This window comes from Bubalus kerabau, chromosome 17, assembly GCF_029407905.1.
Source record: "Bubalus kerabau isolate K-KA32 ecotype Philippines breed swamp buffalo chromosome 17, PCC_UOA_SB_1v2, whole genome shotgun sequence".
Classification (NCBI taxonomy): Eukaryota; Metazoa; Chordata; class Mammalia; order Artiodactyla; family Bovidae; genus Bubalus; species Bubalus kerabau.
Window position 1 is genome coordinate 70,578,113 of NC_073640.1, and position 24,927 is coordinate 70,603,039.

Here is a 24,927-nt window from a genome sequence, read left to right on the forward strand (position 1 = left end):
TGTTAAGTCATCATCTTGGGGCTTCCCAGATGATTCAGTGTTAAAGAATCCACCTACCAAGCAGGAGATGCTGTTTTGATCCCTGGGTCAGGAAGTTCTCCTGGAGAAGGAAATGGCAACCCACTCCAGTATTCTTGCCTGAGAATCCCATGAAGAGAGGAGCCTGGCGGGCTACAGTGCATGGGGTTGTAAAAGGGTCAAACGTAACTTAGCAACCAAACAACAACAGAGCCACAATCTCATGTGCAAGTGCACGTCCACGTGGGGAGCTTATGTTTTGCAAGATTTATCTCTTGAGAAATGTACAAGTTAACCTTTTTTGAGCTGGTTTTTTTTTTTCATTGACTCTTTATCCTAGTGTTTATTAAGATTTTGTTTTTATAAAATTCAACTAGAAGGGAGTCTGCAGTATTTCACTGAACGCTGAATCCACGAACAGCAGTCGCCCTGACAACCATGATCCTTAGACAGTGACTTGTCACCCTCATCAGAACCCAAGTGTAAATTGCATTGGCTGATTTTGGTAACTAACCATCAGTTAGGGTTATATCAGTCAGTTTGATTTTTCAAATCACAATGCTGGAATATGTTTCCAGTTAACTTGAAATTTCTCCATTGGAGGGGACCATGTTTGCAAATGATCTTCAATACTGTTCTTCAGTATCCTTGTGGAATGCCTCTTCTTTTATGGCATTAATTTGAGCCATTTGAAAACCATTTAAGGGGATTTCCCTGGCAGTCCAGTGGTTAAGAATCCACCTTGCATTGCAGGGGATGCAGGTTTGATCCCTGGTTGGGGAACTAAGATCCCACGTGCCTTGGAACAGCTAATCCTGCATGCTGCAACTAAGACCCGACATAACCAAATAAACATTTTTAAAAATTGATTAAAAACCCACTTATGAATCAATACAGAGTGCATAGCAACACTCCCCAATTGAAACAACGTAAGCCAGAGATGTAAATTAAATATATTGTAATAGTCCAATTTAAAAAGCAAGAGGACACAGGTGAAACTAATTTACTATTTTTCCCCTATATATCACAAATGTTGCCACTTTGACATGTTAATATAAAAGGGCACTAATGAGACAATGTGCTTTTCCAGTATACTGTGTCTTTGAGATCCAGTGTATTTGACGTCTGCAGTACATTTTAATTTGCTGTGACCATGTTTCAAGTGCTCGTCTGCCACACATAGCCAGCCAGTAGCTGTACTGAACAGGGCAGCTCAAGAGCCTTGATCCTTTGGCCAGGTGTTTTTTTCCTCCCATGTATCCTGTGCTGTTTCCCTGTGCGTCTATCTTTGTGTAGTTTCTTGTCCTCAAGGAAATCAGATGTGCTGGGAAGATCAGAAACAAAGTAGTCAGAATAGAAAGGAGACAAAGTGAAAACTGGCCAGAGATATTAACATCTGTATTATTGTGTATGGTGGATTGGGAATTGGGAGGGGGCTCACATTAGGAGCCTCTGCACTTGTGGTTTGTCAGTTTTTTCAGAGATTTGCCCTGATGCCTTGGTGAACACCTGTTTTATGGCATTGCTGTTCTTAGTTTTTTTGGTGCTTACGTTGTCCCAGAAGTGGCCAATGAGAGTGCATTCAGGAAAGTTCCTGGCATCCCTGTGACATGCCTCCATCATTTTCTGAAGACTTCCTTTCTTTTCAGAATGTTTACAAGCTCATCTTGTTACTAACCCTGCAGTCAGCCATAATTCTCCAGTTCCAAAGAACTGGTTCCGTTTAGAGGGGGACGCTATTCAGGACCAAATCTGAGTGCCAGGTGCGCTTTTTGCTAGAAAATAAAGGCACACATATGAACACACAGATTCATACTAAAAGGTACATGGGTGCATATACATATACAGAAATACCTCCAAATCCAATCTATGATTCCCTTACATTTTTAAGTCCATTTTAATAGAATGGGGCTTCCCTGGTGGCTCAGAGGGTAAAGCGTCTGCCTACAATGCGGGAGATCTGGGTTCGATCACTGGGTCGGGAAGATCCCCTGGAGAAGGAAATGGCAACCCACTCCAGTACTCCTGCCTGGAAAATCCCATGGACTGAGAAGCCTGGTAGGCTACAGTCCATGGGGTCGCAAAGAGTCGGACATGACTGAGCGACTTCACTTTCAATAGAATGCGATTACCGCCATAAAAGCACTAATTTGCTGAATTCTAAAATACTTCTAAAATAGTTTCAGAGTTGCTTTTCTCAAACCATTATGAAAACAAACCTACTACAAGAAATTTAGGGTGTTTGCTGTTCCCCTACTATTACCCTCCTGCCCAAGACATGGTGAAACAAACCAATGGATGATTTGATTCTACAAAGAGAAAAATATCGCCAAATGTCTCCATTTGTTAATATCAGGGGGAAAGTGAGTTGGCTCAGGCATTAGGAGTCTGTGCTGAGGGTCTTACCTCACATCCAAATGTGAAGGGAAATGAATCACTGAGAACAAATTTGGTTTAAAAAAAAAAAAAAAAACGGGAAGATTAATCTGCCCCAGTCTCCCTTTCAGAAGTCTGCACCAAGGGGAAACCCGCACCTCCACTGCAGAAGCCGCCCCTTTACCCACACTCCCGGGTAGCCTGCTTTCCAGCGGGGCTGGGGCACGGGCAGTGATGTTCTCGGAGGGTTGCCTCAAGTTTGTGTGGCCTCTCAGTAGCACAATTCTCAAGAGAGTTTTTTTGTCAGCCAGAGGCTGGAGCTGGAGAGCTAGTAGATATCACTGAGACTTCTACAAACTGTCCTATCTATACACTCAGGTGCTGGTGGGCTGAGAGAGGCCTGGGTTAAGTTATATTTTGAGGCTCGGGTTTCATAGATTTGTCACAAAAGTGAAAGAAGCCATACTCCAAGGTCATTCACGAACTCCTGCCCCCCTTCCAAGGTCTAAAACCTAATTTCATCTTGGCAGTTTTTAATTTTTCCTCCCAAAGAGGCACTCCTCAGTCGTGTGAGCCTCGAATCCAATGAATTTGGACTGATCCCTGACTCAAGATACTTGAGAGACATTTATAGTGATGATGCTCATATATTTTATATATGTACTGAAGACATACATACCAAATATTGAACACAGAAAAATGAGTCATCTATACACTCAAAAGTCAAAAGTAATAGTTCCTATGTTCTGGGAACATGAAATATTTCTTCTTCTTTTTTTTTTAAGTTTTCCATGATTGGGAGAAGTTTTTTCAAAATGGTGGAAAGTAAATTTTATAGAAGCCCAGTACATAATTTTCAAGATAATTAAAAGCAAAAACAAATATAACCAAAATTCCATGACTCCAACAAAACTATTTTAAGTTTTACACTTTCTCTGCTATGATTTGACCACATTCACTGTTTTATAGTTAACAACAAAATAAATATTTATAATTTACTTACTAAGCAGTGCTTAGAAATATATTTTTCCATGTTCCCACACAGTCGTCTTAATTATCATTATGCTTATTATTCCTTTAAATGACCCTACCAAGATTCAAGTCATAGTTCCTCTGTAATTGGGTATTTAACTCCATGTAAATGAACATCCTAGTTATTTTGTTTTTAGTATCCCACATAGGTCCAGGAAGGATTTCAGCCTCAATGTATACAGCTTTCTCCTTCCCCTGCCCCACCCCACCCCCCAACTAATTGTTTAAAAAAAATTTTTATTTTTGGCTGTGCCACACAGTTTGTGGGATTTTCCTTCCCCAGCTGGGGATCAGACTCAGGCCCTTTGCATTGGAATTGCAGAGTCTTAATCACTGGACCACAGGGAAGTCACTCCTCACTAACTCTAGGAAAAATCATCATGTCTTTACATTTCAAGAAACACAAATGTCAAAGTAAGTCTTAAGCAATTGGGCTGTTTGTGTTCCAAGTATTTGCACTGATTGACACTGATTTACAAAGCTCATCAACTCAGGCAATGATGGGGGGCATGTATTAGTCTGCTTGGGCTGCCATAACAAACAGGTCAGCTGGCTTAAACAACAGAAATTTATTGCTGGAAGCTGGAAGTCCACGTTTTGGAGTTACAGAGTCACAGAAGCTGGAAGTCCAAGATCAAGGTGCCGTCGGGGTTGGCTTCTGCTGAGACCTTTTTCTCCAACTTCCTCTGTGCACACTTGGCAAGAGAGAGTAATCTTTGCTTTTTCTTCCACTTCTTGTGAGGCAACCAGTCCTATGGAAGTAGGCCCCACCTGTATGACCTCATTTAACCTTAATTATCTCCCTAAAGGCCCTATCTCTAAATTATGGGTTAGGGCTTCAACACATGAACTGGGGAGGGGGAGCATGGCAGCACACGACTCAGGCCATAACAGAAGGTAGTTAAGCGTTTCCTTCACATTGGGATTCATTCCCATCTTGCCAGGTTGCCTTTTGTGTGATTTTACGTTCCCCCGTCCCTTTGAACATAGGCACCCTCTGACACAACAGGCTTCCCTGGTGGCTCAGTGGTAAAGAATCTGCCTGCCAATGCAGGAAACACAGGTTCAATCCCTGAGTTGGGAAGAACCCCTGGAGAAGGAAATGGAAACCCACTCCAGTATTCTTGCCTGGGAAATCCCATGGATAAAGGAGCCTGGTGGGCTACAGTCCATGGGGTTTGCAGAGTCAGACATGACTTAGGGACTAAAAAAGCTCTGACCCTCCGTGTGAACCCATTAACACTCAAGCAGCAGCAACAACTACAAGACAGGGATGTGAATGAGGAAATAAATCCTTGATTATGTTAAGCCCCTGTGATTTGGGCATGATTACAACAGAACTGTATTGCTGGAGAAGACTCCTGAGAGTCCCTCGGACAGAAAGATCAAACCAGTCAATCCTAAAGGAAATCAACCCTGAATATTCATTGGAAGGTTGATGTTGAAGCTGAATCTCTAATCCTTTGGCCACCTGATGTGAAGAGCTGACTCACTGGAAAAGACCCTGCTGCTGGGAAAGACTGAGGGCGGGACAAGGGGGTGACAGAGGCTGAGATGGTTGGATGGCATCGTCGGCTCAATGGACATGAGTTTGAGCAAACTCTGGGAGGTAGTGAAGGACAGAGAGGCCTGGCATGCTGGTGTCCATGGGGTTGCAAAGAGTCAGACATGACTTAGCAACTGAACAACAACAGACTTCCTGCCCCAAAACTGACAGAAATAGGCACAGTATCTACAGAAAGCAGTTAAGTTTACCTCAGGCAAAAAAAAAAAAAAAAAAGAACAATGCTACAATCTGCGACTAAAGGCAGAAATCAAAAGATCACCTTACGCAGCCCAAGGAGTTAAGTTCCCCTTCCTCATGCAGACAGAGCTCATCAACCTTTACTTGTGTTTTCGTTTTTTTTTTTAATCACAATCCTCCCCACTCCCTACCAAGTAAAATACACATTTTATATGGCATCCAGTTTTCATATTTAGATATATGGCTGTAAAGTTTCATAAAACAGTATTTGCCTTTATTATATTATGAATTTTGACTTTTTTATTCTATGTCATTACTTTGTAATGTCGGTGGTCACCTGCTGATTTGATTTCACAACTCACTAATGAGCTGAAACACATGGTTTGAAAACACTCCATTACTAGGCTCTGAGTGTTTTTGTGATCTTTATAAGCCACTCCACACCTATAAAGACATGTGAGTTAAACTAAAATAGTATGCTACTGAGTATTCAGACGTGAATGTGACATCACGTGTTTATGAAAAGGCCAAAACAGCTGGCAAGATTTCTGCTTGAACAACAGCCTTCAGAAGTTCTACCAAGAGGAACAGAAACAAGGCTGACTTGGAGAAAGAGCTGGCAGATGACACACTTGAAGGCAATTATACACTTTGCACAGAGACCAATGTTCCAACGTGTGGGTGGTGCTGAAGTGGGCATAGAACAAAGCAGAGTCCGTTCATTCTTGACGGCTTGTGTTCAAGGGTCAGCCCTCTTTAGTTGTGTTTGCAAGATGAGGGCTTCCTCCTTCCAGGGTTCTACCTGCTTTAGCCACATTAGCTCATTTAGAAAACGGGCGGACTTACACCCACACAGACACCACAGGAAACCACAGAAGGGTTTGGAAGGAACCTGATGTGTGATTTGGAACATTCAGGCAGGCAGCTGTCCTCCTGTGCCGGCACGTACAGCAAAGTGGCTCATCTCTGCCTCAGAGTGAACAGGGCAAACGTCAACTTCCACGTGTTCCGGGACCCGCCAAGCCTCTGCTGGTCCGGGCTCCATGTGCAGCCCGGTGAGGCCCAGGGCCCTCTCAGACGCACAGACTCGCTCCTTCTCATGGTCTCCTGGTGCCCGGCCAGGGCCAGGCTGAAGTGGAAGTTTCCAGCAGCCCTGCCCACCTAGAGCTTCCTGCTGTGGCTCTTGAGATGATCCGTGAAATGGCGGGGCCCCCACAGGTCTCCCCACGGGGCCTGCAGGCCCCTGGCTTCCCTTGGGACCCCCGACCCCCACCCAGGTTCACGTACTGCAGGGCAGCAGACGGCTTGAAGTGCCCCGGTCCTGCCTGTCCACAGCAGGCACCTTCTTCGTGTGGCATTGCTGGCGGCTGCTCCTGCTGGAGACACCCTGGGGCCCTGCCCACCCACACCCTCTGCGTGAGGCCTGTTTCTTCCCCAGTCTTGCTGCGCGGCGCCTGGGGTGACAGGCGGTCGGGCTCTCCCCAGCTATGCCACTCTCCTGGCTGGCTCCTGGATGACTGACAGCCTGCGAGCTATGGTGAGAAGGCCTGGTACCCCTCCCGAGGATCCATAACCTTCTGCAGCTGGCTTTCCTCCCACATGGCAGTGCCCCCAAGGAGCAAATGAGAATTTCTCTCGTGAGCGTCTCACATGCTCTCTTTGCTTTCCCACCGCTTCCTGCTGCCTGAAACAAGGTCACATGAGTGGTCCTGACTCAAGGGGCTCAGAGAAGGAGACGGCTACGGGAGCCAGGTGTGGGTGAGGATGGAGGGTCTGGGCAAGCAGGGAGGAGTGGGCAAGGGCACGCCATCATCGACGAACTGAGGGAGCTGTGGACTCAGGCAGGATCAGTTGCTGAGGGCCATGGCGCGGGCCAGGGTGGTCCCCAGTCTGCTTTCCCATCTCTGAGTCCCTGAGCTCGTGGCTGCCTGAAAGACCCTCGCTCCCCGCCCACCTTATCCCTTAAGTGGCCACGTGATTCAGTGCTGGCCCAAAAGCACAAGTGGAAGGGCTCCTACTGCCGTGAGAGCCGGGCCAGTCAGCCCAGACTGCGAGCTGACGCTGGCAATGGACTGTCGGAGCCGGGACTGTCACCAGGAAGGGCCAAACGCACCCATGTTGCAACTAATGTTACGCTGGAGGCCCCAACGATGCCCGTCTCCTGTGATTTATGCCCTTGGGTACACCCCCTGCTACACCCGAGCCCACCCCCCTACACACACACACACACACACACACACGCACAGTGGCTTGGCCACGTGACCTATATAGTCTACCGCACATTAGCACACATGATGCAAAGGCTTGATAAGCACCCGTACAACAGTGCTTGCTGTGTTAGCCGCTCAGTCGTGTCCGACGCTTTGTGATCCTGTAGACTGTAGCCCAACAGGCTCCTCTGCCCATGCGATTATTCAGGCAGGAACACTGGATGGGGCTGCCATGTCACAGTGCCTACCCTCCTGGAGTGCTCCCTCCTGAACCCAGCTGCCTGCCTCACTGTGAGGCAGTGAAGCAACATGAACAAGAACCCAGGCTGGCAGCTTCAGCTGAGCTCTGTGCCAAGGGCCAATGCCAACTGCCAGGGGGTAAGTGAGGCCACCCAGGACACGCCAGCCTGACTCAAGCCTCCAAGTGACACGGCCCAGCAGAAGGGCTGCCCGGCTGACCCAGTCAGTCCACAGAATGATAGTACCTGATACTGCTGTCCTTAAGTGACTACGCTTTGGGGTGGTTTTAGTACACAGCAGGAGATCACTGCAGCGGCCAGCGTTTGGGAAGGACAGGTGGTAGGCGGATGAGTGAGGTCAAAGTGGAGATCTCTACCGAGGACCTTGGGAAGCGTGTTCAATGTCAAATACATTTAGCATGTCTTTAAAACAGAGTGGGGTCCCAACTGAAGACCCCCGTGGGGTCAGGATTCCTGAGACCAGCAGGGCTGGGAGAGGGTGAGCAGGGACGCCGCAGAGGCAGGTCTCGCCCGCAGCGGCGGTGTCTGAGGATCTTACTCCAGAGGGGCCCCGCTGGTCCCCCACCCCGCCCTCCTCTGTACGAAGGTACCCTCTGGAAACTTCAGCTCCTGGAAAGAGTGGTGCAGCCACAGCTGAGGCTCCTGATCCAGAGAGGCCGGCCCCTCCGTGTCAGGCCCACAGCGAGATGCTTGGGGAGCACCGTCCTGGTTCTGCCCAGGGGCCCCGTTTCCCGGCCCAGCTCAGGGCTCCGTGGCCACAGCATTGCCAACCTTCTTGGGGCCAGGCCCGCCCTGGGCACGCAGGGTGCTGCACGGCACCCCAGCCTCTCACTTTTAGATGCCAGGACGGACACCCGAAGTGGGCCCCAGACACTGCCCACCACCTGCACTGAGGACCAGTCCTTTAGTCCCCAGAGGCTCTTCTGTCCCTCCACCGCACACAGGCTCCACGCCTGCACTCAGGATGGCAGGGCCACAACAGGGCAGACAGACATCGACAAAAGCCAGGCAGGAGATGAGATCGGGAGTCCTGGCTGGTGGGAGCGGGAAGCCAAGGAAGGCAGACGCAGCAGGAAGGGTGAGGAGGGGAGCAAGAGCACACTGGGCATGGCCAGAGGGGCAGAGAAGAGGCTGCAGTGGCCACAGTGGGTTGGGGGGCAGCGTGCGGTCAGGGGCCACCTGGCCAGGACCTCCCAGGATGCGATGGGAGGGCTTGCGTCAGAGCCCCTCCCCAATCTCAGGGAGCTCCAATTCCCCCACCTCCAGCCTCAGCTCAGGACCAGGCTCATGCCCATGTCCCAGGGAGGTGGAGGCCTGGGTACCCATCCTGCTCCTCCTCTGGCCGCCCTGGGGCGGCTGGGGGTGCACTGATGATGCGGGGAGATGCTGACAAGCCAGGGAGGACGGGCCTGGGAGCGGCCAGGAGCGGGCCCCCCGGGCTTCCACTCGGCCTCTGTGAGCTCAGCCTCTCTGATCTCCTCCATGACGTCCCCGTACCAGAACAGGGTCTGGAGCCGGAGAGGCTGGGAGAAGGAAGGCAAAGCTGACGGCTTTGTTGTTGTTCAGTCACCAAGTCGTGTCCGACTCTTTGTGACCCCATGGACTGCAGCTTGCCAGGCCTCCCTGTCCATCATCATCTCCCAGAGCCTGCTCAAACTCATGTCCATTGAGTTGGTGATGCCATCCAACCATCTCATCCTCTATTGTCCCCTTCTCCTCCTGCCTTCAATCTTTCCCAGCATCAGGGTCTTTTCCAATGAGTCAGCTCTTTTACCACAAACCTAGCAGCTTAATATAATGCAGATTTGTCATCTCAGCCTTCATTACTTCAGTGGCCTTCCCCCTACAGGAACCACCCGGGGCTCTGAGGCCACCCTGACCAGTGGCAGATCACAGTCAGTGCTGCTCAGCCTAGGAGGGAGGCCCCAGGTCCTCCTAGACCTCTCTGTGGCCTACTCCTCCCATCCTCCACGGGAACACCCTCTCATCATCCAGATTCTGAAGAGAAATTATCCTCATGCCCTGAGCTGTGGATGCTAAACCCAGAAGAGATTCTGCCTGGACACTCCCGTCCATGGGGGGCAGGGGTTCCCCCTGGATACCCCTCCTCCATTCCCCCATCCATTCTTACATAAACTACCCTGAGACCCTGACCCAGGCACTTCTGGTCTGAAAAAGGTCCAAAGAAACCCCACCTTTTCACTCCTCAACAAATTATTGAAACAACAACACATGATTTGTGATGGAGGAAAAATCACACAGTCAACAGTCCCTTAGAAAAACCACGTTTATTTCTCTGTGATCAACTTCCAACCTACATCTGTATGTGTGCGTGCCTTTACATGGCTACAGCAATGCAAATCTACTTTATGCTTTCAGTTGCTGGCCATATTATAAGTATTTTCAATACAACAACAAAATCTTTATCGTTATGATTCGGCATGGCTGCACAAATCCCGTGTCCCACATGAACAATGAGGGGTGACAACATAAACATGACAACTCAGTGTTTTCTGTTTGCTTGGCTCAACAACTAGAGCAATGCCTCGCGTTTCTCAGCAGCAGCCCCTTCCCTCTTGGAGGAATCTACTCAGCCTCCTCTTAGAAGAAACATCATTGTTCATTCACAAGCAACTTCCTCGCCCAGCTGCCCCTGCTGAAACGAGTCCACAGCACCTGGCAGGACAGTAACATGGGAGTCCATCCAAACAGTGATCTGCTGTAACTCTGCAGTCACTGCAGGGTGTAGTCGTGTGTAGGCTTTTGCTGATGCAGATAAAGCATGTAAGGGCCCCAGCCAAGTCTCCCTCACTGGGCTCTAGTAGGAGTCTGCCTACTGACTGTGAGGCAAACACTCCCTGTCAAGGACTCCTCACCCTGATTACAGAAGAGCCTTGCGGTTCCAGGATTCCAACGTGTGGGCAGGCGGCTTCTCCAGGGGAGCACAGGCTTTACTCCAGTGTGTGTATCATCACGTGTGTGCACTGTCACACGTGGGGCAGGTGGCCTCATCCATGACGACGTCACCATGTCTATCACCATCCTGTATTCTCTTCAGGAGTTCCCGAACCTACAGACCAAACTGTGGCTCAGGAACATCTCACATCTGTCGGTTCACTGCAGGGCTCAGGGAAGTGCTTGCCCCTGACAGGGAGGAGCCAGCCCGGGAGACCCTCCTCCCACACGGAGGTGTCTGAGAGCCCGTGGGCGAGTGTGGCCGCGTTCACTACACGCCCACGGGCTGCTCGCCGGGGTGCGAGCTCTGGTGCCGGACGAGGGCGGAGCCTCTCCGGAATGCCTTCCCACACTGGGGACAGTGGCCGGGGCCCTCCCTGCTGTGCAGTCTCTGGTGCACCGCCAGGTGAGAGTTCTGCCTGAAGGACTTGCCGCACTCTGGGCACTGGTACGGCGTCTCCCTGGTGTGGATCCTCCTGTGCTTGGTCAGACAGGAGCTGTCCCTGAAGGCCCGGCCACACTGATTACACTCATAGGGCTTCTCGCCAGTGTGAGTCCTCTGGTGCCGGATGAGGCCAGCGATGTTCCTGAACAGCTTCTGGCACTGGTCGCAGCCGTAGGGCTTCTCGCCAGTGTGAATCCTCTGGTGCCGGATGAGGTACGCGCTCTCGATGAAAGTCTTCCCACACTCTTTGCACTCGAAGGGCTTCTCCCCGGAGTGAATCTTTTGATGCACGATGAGGTGGGAATTGCGGTTGAAGGACTTCCCGCATTCTGTGCACTCAAAGGGCTTCTCTCCAGTGTGAGTCCTCTCGTGCTGGGTGAGGTATGAGCCGTCTCGGAAGGCCTTTCCACATTTGCTGCATTCATAGGGCTTCTCGCCAGTGTGGATCCTGAGGTGCACGGTGAGGTGGGAGATGTCTGTAAAAGGCTTCCCACACTCGTTACATCGGTATGGCTTCTCCCCCGTGTGAGTCCTCTGATGGAGGATCAGGGACGAATTTCGGTTGAAGGTTTTCCCACATTCCGGACACTCATAAGGTTTCTCTCCGGTGTGAATTCTCTGGTGTTGTGTCAGAGCTGACCCGTCACTGAAGGCCTTCCCGCATTTACTGCACTTGTAGGGCTTCTCTCCTGTATGGATTCTTTGGTGCACAATTAGGTTGTAGTTCTTGCTGAAGGACTTTCCACACTCATTACAAGTGTACGGCTTCTCCCCAGTGTGAGTTCGGTGATGCAAGACAAGAGAAGAGTTCCGCTTGAAGCACTTGCCGCATTCGGTACATTTATACAATTTCTCTCCAGGGCTGCTCCTCCTGCTTTCACTAAGAGATGGACTTAGAGTAAAAAGGTCCCCAAAGTCCTCGCCTTCATACAGTTTCTTCCCTCGTGTCATGATCTTCTGTTGGCCAAGAGGGGTAAAGTGGTTGAGAGACTTAACACTGTCAGGGTATCTATAAGGCTTCTCTCCGGTCTGAGTTCTTCCAAACTGAGTCACTTCCATGGAATGGCTGAAGGCTTTCCCACAGGAGTCCCTGTCACCCGTTCTCTTAGCTGTGTAACTTTTCTGACCATCATGTGAAGCTGGGTCACAATTCAGACTTTTAACATCTGAGCCACCTACACGGAAACCGTTTGTTGCAGGAACTCTCTGACCTTGTGGAAGATCTGTGCTCACGCTCAAATGCTTCCTAAACCCATGATGTTCAGAAGCTGCCTCCCGGGCCCCTGGCTCCTCCTGAGTTAACGCTGATCGCCTCGAACGTCCCTCTGGGTTCTCAGAGTCCCAGCTGGCCCCTGGAGTGGAAAGGCGAGGAGCCTTTCTCGCGAATGCCTCCATCTCCATGTCGCAGGACAGTCCTTCCTCAAGCACATTCCAAGCTGTCATTTTCAATCTTCTGTCCCGGGCTGGAAAGTAAAGAGTGAAAAAGACTTAAGTACATGAAGCTGAGTCTAGAAGAGGAATGAAAAACGGTGACAGGCCAGGTGTGTGTTTGTGTCTTTTCACTTGTTTTCTTTTTGAAATTCATATATGAACAAGGCGGAGAAACAGTGAAAGTCAAGGATGGAGCCAAAAGCAACTTCAAGAAGAACCATGTGACATTTCCCTCTTCCCAGAGACCAGACAGGAGGAATGGTGCTGGGGGTGACGATCACTAAGAGGACTAGTCTCAGACACGGGAGACCAGGGGCCGTGTCATCGCTCACACGGGAGCACCATCTCAGCCACTCTGTGCTTGTCCTCATGACCCCTCCCCACCAGTGGTCAGCACATATTCCAGAGCAACACCCAACAATGGTCTTACATCAGCACTGAACAAGCAGTCCTCAACCCACCTCTGTGGTCAGAGCTCTGCCTTTATGGACCGGACACAGCACGAGCCTACTTTCCTGAAACTTCTGACATCCCGAGATCTGTCATCAACCTCCCTGTAAAACTTCCAAGTCCACAAAGCAGTGGTTCTCAACCCCCAAAAGACACCAGGCACCATCTGGGGACAGTTCTGGTTGACACGACTGGGGAGCAGATGCTACTGGAAACTAGGGATGCTGCTGAACACCCTTGAAAACACAAGACGGCCCTTCACAACAGAGTGACCAGACCCAAAGGCCAACAGTGTTGCGACGGAAAACTCCTATTAGAGGAGGAAAAAATAAAGACAAACAAAAACCCCAGATTGATGCAGAGGAAGGTGGTAAGGGTAAAAGTTCAGAAAGGACACATTAGAATAGAAAGTATAAAACAGGACATCATCAATAACAATAAATGTAAATGACTTTGATGGGTAAGATAAAGACACTGTGTCAGACTGCGTTAAAAAAATGTGTTTGTAACAGACACCAAAAGCAAAACAACACAGAAGACAAAACCAAAGTTTTGAGCAGACACATGCTCTCCGAACAGAGACTGTTGGCTCTTTGCTAACCAACAACAAACTTCAAAGATGACAACAGGGCTCTGTCACAGTCTACATGGACATTTCGCCTGCAAACACACAACAAGGTCAGCAAATACAACCATACTGGGTGGGTTTAACAGGCCTCCTTCCGAAATGGAAATACAGAAAGACTGAATACAGAAACGCATGAGAATGTAATTAGCCTGGCCACACAGCTGCATGAAGGACCACTGCCAACAATCAGAGCCAAAGGCTTCCCACAAGTGGAACATATGCTACACTGGCCATAAACCAGGCCAAAGAACAGGTTCAACAAAGGCCAGACCACAGTCTTTTGACTACAGATGCAGTCAAGTTAAATACCAGTAATAGAAGATGTGGCGGCCTGGGTGGGAGCAGGGCTTAGGGTAGACTGGATACATGTATATGTAAGCTGAGTCCCTCCGCTGTTCACATGAAATTATTATACCACAACATTGTTAATCAGCTATACCCGAGTACAAAATAAGAAGTTTAAAGTTAAGGGAGAAAAAAAATACAGTAACAGAATGAGCATCAAATACACAACTAAATAATTAAGTTTTTTAAAACGCTCTTTATTTGGAAGAGTGAAAACTTGTTTCTCAGTAATTCACAGATCAAATAGAAATCCTGATGAAATTAGCGAGCACTGACTTAGAAAACAGAGAACAGAACAGCTGATGATGATGGCACGGCTCAAAACACGTGGCAAAGGACGATGCAGCTAAAGCAGCTCCTCGGCAGAAAATGCTGGTCTTCAATGCTTGGGCGTCTGGGGAGAGGGCTGAGCTGGGTCTTTTTGTTTGTTTGTGGCCGAGCTGCACTGCTTGCACGGGGAAGGCAATGGCGCCCACTCCAGTGCTCCTGCTGGAGAACCCCAGGGACGGGGAGCCTGGTGGGCTGCGGTCCATGGGGTTGCTGAGGGTCAGACACGACTGAGCAACTTCCCTTTCACTCTTCACTTTCATGCATTGGAGAAGGTAATGGCACCCCACTCCAGTGTTCCTGCCTGGAGAATCCCAGGGACGGGGGAGCCTGGTGGGCTGCGGTCCATGGGGTCGCTACAAGTCAGACATGACTGAGCGACTTCACTTTCACTTTTCACTTTCCTGCATTGGAGAAGGCAATGGCACCCACTCCAGTGCTCCTGCCTGGAGAACCCCAGGGACGGGGGAGCCTGGTGGGCTGCCGTCTATGGGGTCGCACAGAGTCGGACACGACTGACGTGAGTTAGCAGCAGCAGCAGCACTGCTTGTGGATCTTAGTTCCCCAACCAGGGACTGCACCTGTGCCCTCAGCAATGAAAGCGCAGAGGCCTAATCACCAGACCGCCCAAGAATTCCCTAATGCTTATATTTTAAAGAGAAGGCTGAAAGTTAGTGAGATCATTGTTCAAATTTAAGAAGCTATGCAGGAAACCAACAGAAGGTGGTAAGAAGGTGATAATAAAGGTAAAGGCAAAAATTACAGAAGCCAAAAACAAGGAAACATCCAAGAATATGAAGAAAACCAAAAGTCTGTCACATGAAACAACTAATGAAATCATTTTTGACAAGAATAATCATTAAAAAATAAGAAGGCATACAAGGTGATATTCAGCTTTAATTAAGGGGGATTTAATTAAGAAAGAGAAGAAAGTTATCAAAATCAACATTGGATTTATCCCAGGAAAGCAAGGACTATGAAATATGAGAATATTTCTAATATTTCTAATTAGAAGTATTTCTAATATTTCTAATCTACTGATACGATTCCCCACATTTTCAGATCAACATAGAAGACACCCCCTACACCCAAGAGGAGAATGAAAAAGTTGGCTTAAAGCTCAACATTCAGAAAACGAAGATCATGGCAACCGGTCCCATCACTTCATGGCAATTAGACAGGGAAACAGTGTTAGACTTTATTTTGGGGGGCTCCAAAATCACTGCAGATGGTGACTGCAGCCATGAAATTAAAAGACGCTTACTCCTTGGAAGGAAAGTTATGATCAACCTAAACAGCATATTAAAAAGCAGAGACATTACTTTGTCAACAAAGGTCTGTCTAGTCAAGGCTATGGTTTTTCCAGTAGTCATGTATGGATGTGAGAGTTGGACTATAAAGAAAGCTGAATGCTGAAGAATTGATGCTTTTGAACTGTGGTGTGGAGAAGACTCTTAAGAGTCCCTTGGACTGCAAGGAGATCCAACCAGTCCATCCTAAAGGAAATCAGTCCTGGGTGTTCATTGGAAGGACTGATGTTGAAGCTGAAACTCCAATATTTTGGCCACCTGATGTGAAGTGCTGACTCATTTGAAAAGACCCTGATGTTGGGAAAGATTGAAGGCAGGAGGAGAAGGGGACGACAGAGGATGAGATGGTTAGATGGCATCACCGACTCAATGGACATGAGTTTGGGTAAACTCCAGGAGCTGGTGATGGACAGGGAGGCCTGGTGTGCTGTGCTTCATGGGGTTGCAAAGAGCTGGACACAACCGAAGGACTGAACTGAACTGATATGATTCCCCACATTTTCAGATCAACACAGAAGACACTCCCTACATACCATCTCAATAAATTCAGAAAGTAATCTGAACAAATCTCACCCAGACTCATGATCAAAATGCTCTCAGATTAAAGCAATAGACCCCTTTACCGTATGTCAATAAACTGATAAAGTATTTTAAGGCTGCATGTTTCCAAATTGGCCTTCTGATCAGACTGGAGCCTGGGCACCCTACAGCTGTCCTGTGGAAACAAGAGATGGAGAGCATCTCCCTACATGTGTGTAAGGAGAGGATGAGTGTGTGCACTTAAAAGAAATGAGGTAAGTCAGATATGTAAGTCATCATATATAAGATGATACCACTTAGTGAAAATTTTGACACAAAATATTCTCGAAGTAAAAATATTAAAATGCCCCGGCAACATGCCTAACAAAGCTGTGATCATGACTGTTTTGGAAGTGTGGAAGGCAACAGGCCTTGAGGAGCAAAAGCAATGTCCATTTTATCTATAATAAATACTTCCTTTATTGAAATGAGATTTACATATCCCTAAGCTAGTAAAAAGACAAGCTACCAAATCAGAGCAAATATTTCCAATGCATGAATCTGATAAAGGACTTGTAGAAGGTATTAAAAAAATTCTGATAGCCCAATAATAACAGGACAACCCAAATTTTTTAAATAGGCAAAGGATATGAATGGATATTTCTCCAAAGACGACCAACAGATGACCAGTAAGCACATGCAAAGATGCTCAACATCACCTCCATTAGGGAAATGCTAATCAAAACCACAGTGAGATGCCACTTAACACCTACTAGTGTGGCCAATATTAAAAAAAAACAGACAATAACTGGGAGTTCCCTGGCAGTTCAGTGGTTAGGACTCAGTGCTTTAACTGCCATGGGCCTGGGTTCAATCCCTGAGGTGGTGGGAAGTGTCCTGGTGGTTACTGCAAACAGAACCAATTATCTCAAGTATATAGGAGGACATTAAAACAGACTTCAGGGCAACAGTATTAAATTAGGATAATTAATGAAGGAACTGAACTGAATTTCATTAATTAAGGTTGTTTTTAAAATCTATTACTACCCTCATACATATCTGTGTATTGCTATTTTTGGCAGTACAATGATATAAAAATTATGTGGTAAAAAATTCATCCTCATGCTCTTCACATGAAGGGAGTTCTCTGTTTCCTTCATACACATACACTCTTCCTCTGACCTGACCTCAGATATTCACAACCACTTCTCTGGAGCCCCAGCATGACTAATTTCCCCTAGCCTTCTCTTCCCCATGGCCACCAAATAAGGTGGTCTTAAAGGTTTTTTACATTGAATGGTGCCCCAGCACATGCTGAGACTTCAGCTCTGTCTGGAGAACTGTTTTCTGCAATAAATCATCCTGATGTTGCTGCAGGTTACAGCAGAGGGGGTGATGGATCCCACACCTGTCACCCCAGATCATCCAGACAGCCTGGGTTGCCTTAACTGAGTTAAGTGCTTAGAATCTGCTTCCACCAAGGTACGTTCTTCCATTCCTATTTAATACACCTGGTCTGGACCCACCCACAACATTCAAGTTCCAGCAGGATCCAGTCACACCTCCCCTCATTCAGTTTCACTGAGGACAATGAGTTCTGACTGTCCTATTTCTCTTAATCCAAACCTATAATCTCCAGCTGAGCACCGAAGAATTGATGCTTTTGAACTGTGGTGTTGGAGAAGACTCTTGAGAGTCCCTTGGACTGCAAGGAGATCCAACCAGTCCATTCTAAAGGAGATCAGCCCTGGGTGTTCTTTGGAAGGAATGATGCGAAAGCTGAAACTCCAGTACTTTGGCCACCTCATGCGAAGAGTTGACTCATTGGAAAAGACTCTGATGCTGGGAGGGATTGGGGGCAGGAGGAAAAGGGGACGACAGAGGATGAGATGGCTGGATGGCATCACCGACTCGATAGATGTGAGTTTGAGTGAACTCCGGGAGATGGTGATGGACAGGGAGGCCTGGCGTGCTGCAATTCATGGGGTCGCGAAGAGTTGGACATGACTGAGCGACTGAACTGAACTGATAATCTCCAGCACCAGACTTCTTCCTGTGTCTTTAGGTAGCTGTGCCAAGCATTTAAACACAGAAATACATTTTTTAATACAATGCCTTTTATTGACTCTTTATATTTACTTTTTAAAATTATACGGATATTTAATATTATCCATAGAATTCTTTTCAGGATGGTAAAAGGCACATTGCAACTATCGATCTTAAAGAGTAAACATTACAGAAAAATTAAGTCAAAATGCATCATAAGCATAAATATACAAGCTAAAACTATAAAACTCTTAAAAGAAAAACACAGGTATAAATCTTCAGAAACCTAAATATAATACCAAAAGCACAGTGACACAGGAGATAAAATGGACTAATCAAAATTAAAACTGTTTGTGCTTCAAAGAATGTTACTAAGAAAGTTAAAAACACAATCCATGAGACTGGATAAAATATTTGAAAATCATATACCTGATAAGGCACTGGTATCCAGAATAAATAAACTATACTTACAATTCAATAATAAAAAAAATCAATAACCCATTTCATAAATGGGCAAAGGATCCAAATAGATAGTGTTACAAAGAAGATACACAAACAGCCAATAAGCACAATGAAAAGAAGCTTAATATCACTAACCACCAGTTCAGTTCAGTCGCTCAGTCATGCCCAGCCCTTTGCAACCCCATGAATCGCAGCACACCAGGCCTCCCTGTCCATCACCAACTCCCGGAGTTTACCCAAACTCACGTCCATCGAGTCGGTGATGCCATCCAGCCATCTCATCCTCTGTCGTCGCCTTCTCCTCCTGCCCCCAATCCCTTCCACTAACCATCAGGGAATTATAAATCAAAACCACATTGAGATACCATTTCACACCCCCCGAGGATGGCTACAATTAGTTCCACTCCTAGGTTACCTAAGAGAAATGAAGACATATGTCGACAAAAAAAATACCCCACAAAACTTGTATGTCAATGTTCACAGAAGCATTATTCTATGAAAGCAACTTAGATGGCTATCATCTGATGGATGGATAAAAAATTTAATATATTCATACAATGGAATATTATTCATCTATAAAAATGAACCAAGTACTAACACATGTTACCATGTGGATGAACCTAGAAAACACTGTTAAGTGAAAGAAGCCAAAACAACAGATTACACACTGTATGACCATCAATGTGAAATGTCTAGAATAGGCAAATTCAGAGGCGGAAAGTAGGGTAGTAATTGCCTAGGCCTGAGAGGAATAGAGCAAATGGGAAGTGAGAGCTAATGCTATGTGCATTTCCTTTCAGAGGATGATGAAAATATTCTAAACTGATATTGGTAATGGATGCACAACTTAGTGAATTTACTAGAAAGCACTGAATTGTGTATCTTAAGAGGGTGTACTATATGGTATGTGAATTATACTTTAATACTATTATTAAAGAAAAAAAAAGCAGGTACTGAAACTGTTGGGAGTCAGAATTACTGGTCCAGACTCCACTTGGCATGTTTCTGGTACCTTGAGATTTAAAGCTTATGGAGAATTCCATACAATAGTGTACAGTAAAAAATAAATAAATAAATAAAGCTTATGGAGAATTCCATTCCCAGGTACTCACCTCTGAAGAGCTTTTCCCCCAGTCTCTATGACCCTGCAGAAGAATTCATTTAATCCCGACGACTGGATGTTTAACATCAGCGGTTGCTAGACTGCAGCTGTCTGATGCCATCTGCATGGTTCTTGACATCTCTGTGGACCAAACATGACAACGTTTACTTGTTCAAATGATACATTCTTTAACAAAAATAAACTGTTTGCCACTAATGTTAGCCCTGTCCTAATAAAGTCACCCATCTGATTACCAATTGTGATTAACAGTCTGACTTCATTTTTGATGACTAACTGCTGGCAGCTTTCAACTCCCATCCTCATCACCACCTATTGCCCTTCTCCTTCTGCAAACTAGGCAAACGAACAAGAAAGCCTGAAAAAGGAGAGAGAGAACCAAAGAGCTTTCTCCTTGCAGTTCGCAGGAAGTTCAAACCATCCAAGCCCCAATCAATGCAAGGCCACCATCATCCCAATTCCATTCTCTAATCACTATAAAAGCCCAAATAAAGACTTCAATAATGGTCCAGTGAGTAGGACTCTGCACTTTCAAGGCCAAGGACCTGGAGTTCAATCCTTAATTGATCCCACAAGCTTCTCACTAATAAATAAAGCCTAGCAAGCTTTTTTGTGGTCTCTCCTGATTTTTTTGGATCACTTTAGGAAGCCTGCCCTGCTCTCACAAAATAAGTCTCATCCTGTGAGTAACACACCTTTTATCTTCTTGGGTTGTCTGTAAAATGCAAAAAAAGAGTGTGTCTTTATGTGTTTGGGGCTTACCTGGTGGCTCAGACAGTAAAGAATCCACCTGCAATGAGGCAGACGTGGGTTCCATCTCTAGGTTGGGAAGATCCCCTGGAGGAGGGCATGGCAACCCACTCCAATATTCTTGCCTGGAGAATCGCCATAGACAGAGGACTCTGGCGGGCTACAGTCCATGGGGTTGCAAAGAGTCAGAAATGACCAAGCGACTAAGCACAGCACAGCACAATATGTGTTTGAGGCAGGGTGAAAAGAAAGGTAAGCTAATGAGGCAAAGTGTTAATAACTTGATAATCTGGATGGTTTTACAAGTGTTCATTGAACTATTCCTGCAACATTTCTGTAAGTGTAATACTTTTCAAAAAAAAAAGTTGGGTAGGAGGAAGAGAAACAAGCAATAGAAGGGAGAAAAGTTACTGGCTGTGGGTTGAAAAAAAACTAAAAAAGCTTGGCGTTCAAACATATTTTTACAAGCCCAAGTCCTTAAATTTTTTTTTAAATTGACAAAAGATAAAGGAGTATGTCAAGGCTGTATATTGTCACCCTGTTTATTTAACTTATATGCAGAGTACATCATGTGAAATGTCGGGCTGGATGAAGCACAAGCTGGAATCAAGACTGCCAGGAGAAATATCAATAACCTCAGATATGCCAACGACACCACCCTTATGGCAGAAAATGAAGAAGAACTAAAGAGCCTCTTGATGAAAGTGAAAGAGGAGAGTAAAAAAGCTGGCTTAAAACTCAACATTCAAGATACTAAGATCACAGCATCTGGTTCCATCACTTCATGGAAAACAGATGGGGAAACAATGGAAACAGTGACAGACTTAATTTTCTTGGGCTCCAAAATCACTGTGGACAATGAGTACAGCCATGAAATTAAAAGACGCTTGCTCCTTGAAAGAAAAGCTATGACCAACCTAGACAGCATACTAAAAAGCAGAGACATTACTTTGCCGACAAAGGTCCATATAGTCAAAGCTATGGTTTTTCCAGTAGTCATGTATGGATATGAGAGCTGGACTATAAAGAAAGCTGAGCACTGAAGAACTGATGCTTTTGAACTGTGGTTTTGGACAAGACTCTTGAGAGAGTCCCAACTTAGACTGCAAGGAGATCCAACCAGTCCATCCTGAAGGAAATCAGTACAGAGTATTCATTGGAAGGACTGACACTGAAGCTGAAGTTCCAATACTTTAGCCATCTGATGCAAAGAAATGACTCATTGGAAAAGACCCTTATGCTGGGAAAGATAGAAGGCAGGAGGAGAAGGGGACAACAGAGGCTGAGGTGGCTGGATGGCATTACTGACTTGATGGACATGAGTTTGAGCAAGCTCCTGGAGTTGGTGATGGACAGGGAAGCCTGGTGTGCTGCAGGCCATGGGGTGGCAGAGTCAGACACGACTGACTGAACTGAAAGGATCTTTTGGGGTAATGGTAATTTGGATAAAAGTTTGAATTACATTTGTCACAACTCATCCAGTGGTGCATTTCACTGTAAGTCAGTTTTCCCTCAAAAACGTAAAGAGCAATACTGAATTCTAATTGATGTTAAGCACAGTGAGGTGTTTGAGGGGGTAAGTAATAATGATAATCTGTCATTTATTTTGAATGTATCCCCAAAAGATTTTTGAGCAAACTCAGGGAGACAGTGAAGGACAGGGAAGCCTGGTGCCCTGTAGTCCTTGGGGTCGCAAAGAGTCAGATACGACTTAGCAACTGCGCAACAACACAAAACGATTAGTGGATGGCTAAAAGGGTGGACAAAGGCAACAAATATAGGGCATACAGCAAGCAGAGCAGATGTTAATAGATTAGTATAGGAACGTACGAGTAACTCAACTTCACTATATGTAGAAAAACTTACCTTAACCTACTGGGTGAAGAAGAGCTAAGGAAAGGAACCACGAAACCAAGAAAGAGGACTTCCCTGGTGGTCCAGTGGCTAAGACTTCACTCTGCCAAAGCAGGGGGCTCAGGTGTGGGCCCTGGTCAGGGAACTAGATTCCACATGCCACAACTAAGACCCAGAGCAGCCAAATAAACAAATATTACAAAAAAAAAAAAAAAATTCAAGGAAGAGCAAAGTGAAAAGGCCACTAACAGGTGGGAAAACGCGGTTTTCACTGAGAACCCCGGCCAAGACCTGATTTTGCAGCTCTTAGGTGGTGAAATACAGGTGATCTGACACCTGCTGGTCCGCCGGGCGGTGGGAAACCGCACAGTCCGTGGGCGCAATGGGGCCACCTTGGCCAGACACCTACCTATGCCCACACCGGCTCGCCCGACACCTGGCAGGAGAAGGGCGGCAGACCTGGGGGTCGCCCAGCAGCCGGGCTCGGACACCTAGCAGGCAGGGGCAAAACGGTCCCTGCCGAAGGGCCGGCTGGCTCCTCACGAGCGCGGAACCGCCGGGCCATGCCATGGAAATGGCTAGGGCGTTCTCACCAGGAGAGGGGGCGTCCACACCCGCAGAGGCGCTTCCAGACTCGCAGGGGAGCGTCCACACCGGCCGGGGGGCATCCTCACTTGCAGAAGGAGGGGGCGTCCTCACCTCCAGGAGAGGGGCATGTACATACACACGGGCGTCCTCACTGCCGCCGGCTGACGCGTCGCTCTTGAGCCACTCGAGCCCAGCAGACACCGCCCCCGCCACAGACACCCCACCCTCGAGGGGAAGCCGCGGCGCTAAAGAACGAGCGGCGCGGCGAACTCACCCTCGGTAGGTCGGCAGCGCCGGCCACGGCGGCGGCCATGTTCCTGCGAATGAGCATGCGCGCGGCGGGACCGGAAGTGCGCGCCCGAGGCTCCGCGGACCCCGCCCGCCCCGCGTAGAGAACCGCGCCTTTCGCCTCCTACCCGCGCCAGGGCGGGCCCGCGACGGGTCCGGTCCCCGCTCCCTGGGCTGGGGTCGGCCCCAGGGTTCCGGGCTCCCTCTGCCCGCCCTGCGCCCAGCCTTCGCCTCTAGCCCGCGGCTTCAGAGAAGTGCATTGGGGCAGAGATGTCCTTTCGCCGCATCTACTAATTCAGTTATTTATGGCGATCAGTGTGGGTTCGCCGACATTTATTTTCGCCTACGGCTTTCATCCGAGGACATCATTATTGTGCAGCCCTATTTTTGTGTACTGCATCAGTTCAGTTCAGTCGCTCAGTCGTGTCCGACTCTTTGCGACCCCATGAATCGCAGCACGCCAGGCCTCCCTCTCCATCACCAACTCCCGGAGTTCACTCAGACTCACGTCCATCGAATCAGTGATGCCATCCAGCCATCTCATCCTCTATCGTCCCCTTCTCCTCCTGCCCCCAATCCCTCCCAGCATCAGAGTCTTTTCCAATGAGGCAACCCTTCTCATGAGGTGGCCAAAGTACTGGAGTTTCAGCTTTAGCATCATTCCTGATCTACTTTGTGTACTGCATAGATTGCCGAAATAATTCTATGCCATCCCTTGTTTGTTGTTTTTAAGAAAAATATGTTCAAATTCAGATAAGGGCAACTCAGTATCAATTAACAGTACAGTTATTTACTTAGAAATCTAAACAGAAGCTACACATTTTTGGATTTGATGTGACAATTAGTTAAGGATTTTTTGATGGATTAGGACTGCGAATGAACGTATGTGTTGTGGAAAAATCACCATACAAAAATAATATAACAAACAGAAAGTATGCTTTGAAAAGGTCGCAGTTTTGTGTATGTATATAAAACAATCCAAAAATAAATCATTCATGTATATACAAAAAATAATAAATTGCCATACTCCCACATTAATGTGGGCAGGGTGGGGGTGGGGGGTGATCCTCAGAATAAGCCCAGGCAGGACATGTCTGGGAGGCCTAGGAGACCAGGCTCAATCCCTACACAGCCAAAGTCAAGGTTAAGGAAAAATTCTCAAAGAATCTCGCCCAATATTTATACCTTTTGCCTTCATATTGGTGATTGTAGGGGTTTTTTTTTTTAATTGAAATATAATTTATTTACAATATTGCCTTAGTTTCAGGTGTGCGTGCCTGCTGAGTCACTTCATTTGTGTTCGACTCTTTGCGACCCCATGGACTGTAGCCTGCCAGGCTCCTCTGTCCATGGGATTCTCTGGGCAAGAATACTGGAGTGGGTCGCCATGCCCTCCTCCAGGGCATCTGACTCAGGGATCAAGATGATAGTTTACGGTGAACAATGTTGGATTCGTGATATCCGAAGATAAAGATTTAGCTTCGGGACCAGGGACCAGGCTTCAGACAGTCAGAACTTCGTGTGGCAGAAGTTTTATTACCGTGAAGGACAGAGAAAGCTTCTGACGGAGACATCAGAAGGGGGATGAAGAGTGCCCGCTGGCTAGGCTTCCGGGTCTCCTGCATTGGCCGGCGGGTTCTTTACCATTGGCTCCATCTGGGACGCCCTTAGTTTCAGGTGAAAACCAAAGTGATTCGGTTATTTTTTTCAGATTCCTTCCCTCAATAGGTTATTATAAGATACTAACTATAGTTCCCTGTGCTATACAG

The 24,927-nt window shown here is 47.2% G+C and overlaps 1 protein-coding gene across 8 annotated transcripts; it reads right to left on the bottom strand.

The window, feature by feature from the left end:
• Positions 1 to 9,911: 9,911 nt before the first annotated feature.
• ZNF329 (zinc finger protein 329) lies at positions 9,912 to 23,265 on the bottom strand. 8 transcript variants are annotated; one of them, XM_055552133.1, is made up of 4 exons: positions 22,876 to 23,131; positions 20,441 to 20,588; positions 19,671 to 19,801; positions 9,912 to 12,503 (listed from the first exon to the last, which is right to left on the bottom strand). In XM_055552133.1, the coding sequence occupies exon 4, from the start codon at positions 12,481 to 12,483 to the stop codon at positions 10,867 to 10,869; it is 1,617 nt and encodes a 538-aa protein (XP_055408108.1). In that variant the 5' UTR covers positions 12,484 to 12,503; positions 19,671 to 19,801; positions 20,441 to 20,588; positions 22,876 to 23,131; the 3' UTR covers positions 9,912 to 10,866. The 8 variants fall into 8 exon arrangements, 3 of the variants coding, with proteins under 3 accessions (XP_055408108.1, XP_055408107.1, XP_055408106.1); XM_055552132.1 differs by lacking the exons at positions 20,441 to 20,588; positions 22,876 to 23,131 and adding an exon at positions 23,145 to 23,265; XM_055552131.1 differs by lacking the exon at positions 20,441 to 20,588.
• Positions 23,266 to 24,927: the final 1,662 nt, after the last annotated feature.

Excerpts from the sequence above, each read along its gene's own strand:
- ZNF329 (XM_055552132.1), bottom strand. The coding sequence starts at position 12,483 with ATGACAGCTTGGAATGTGCTTGAGGAAGGACTGTCCTGCGACATGGAG.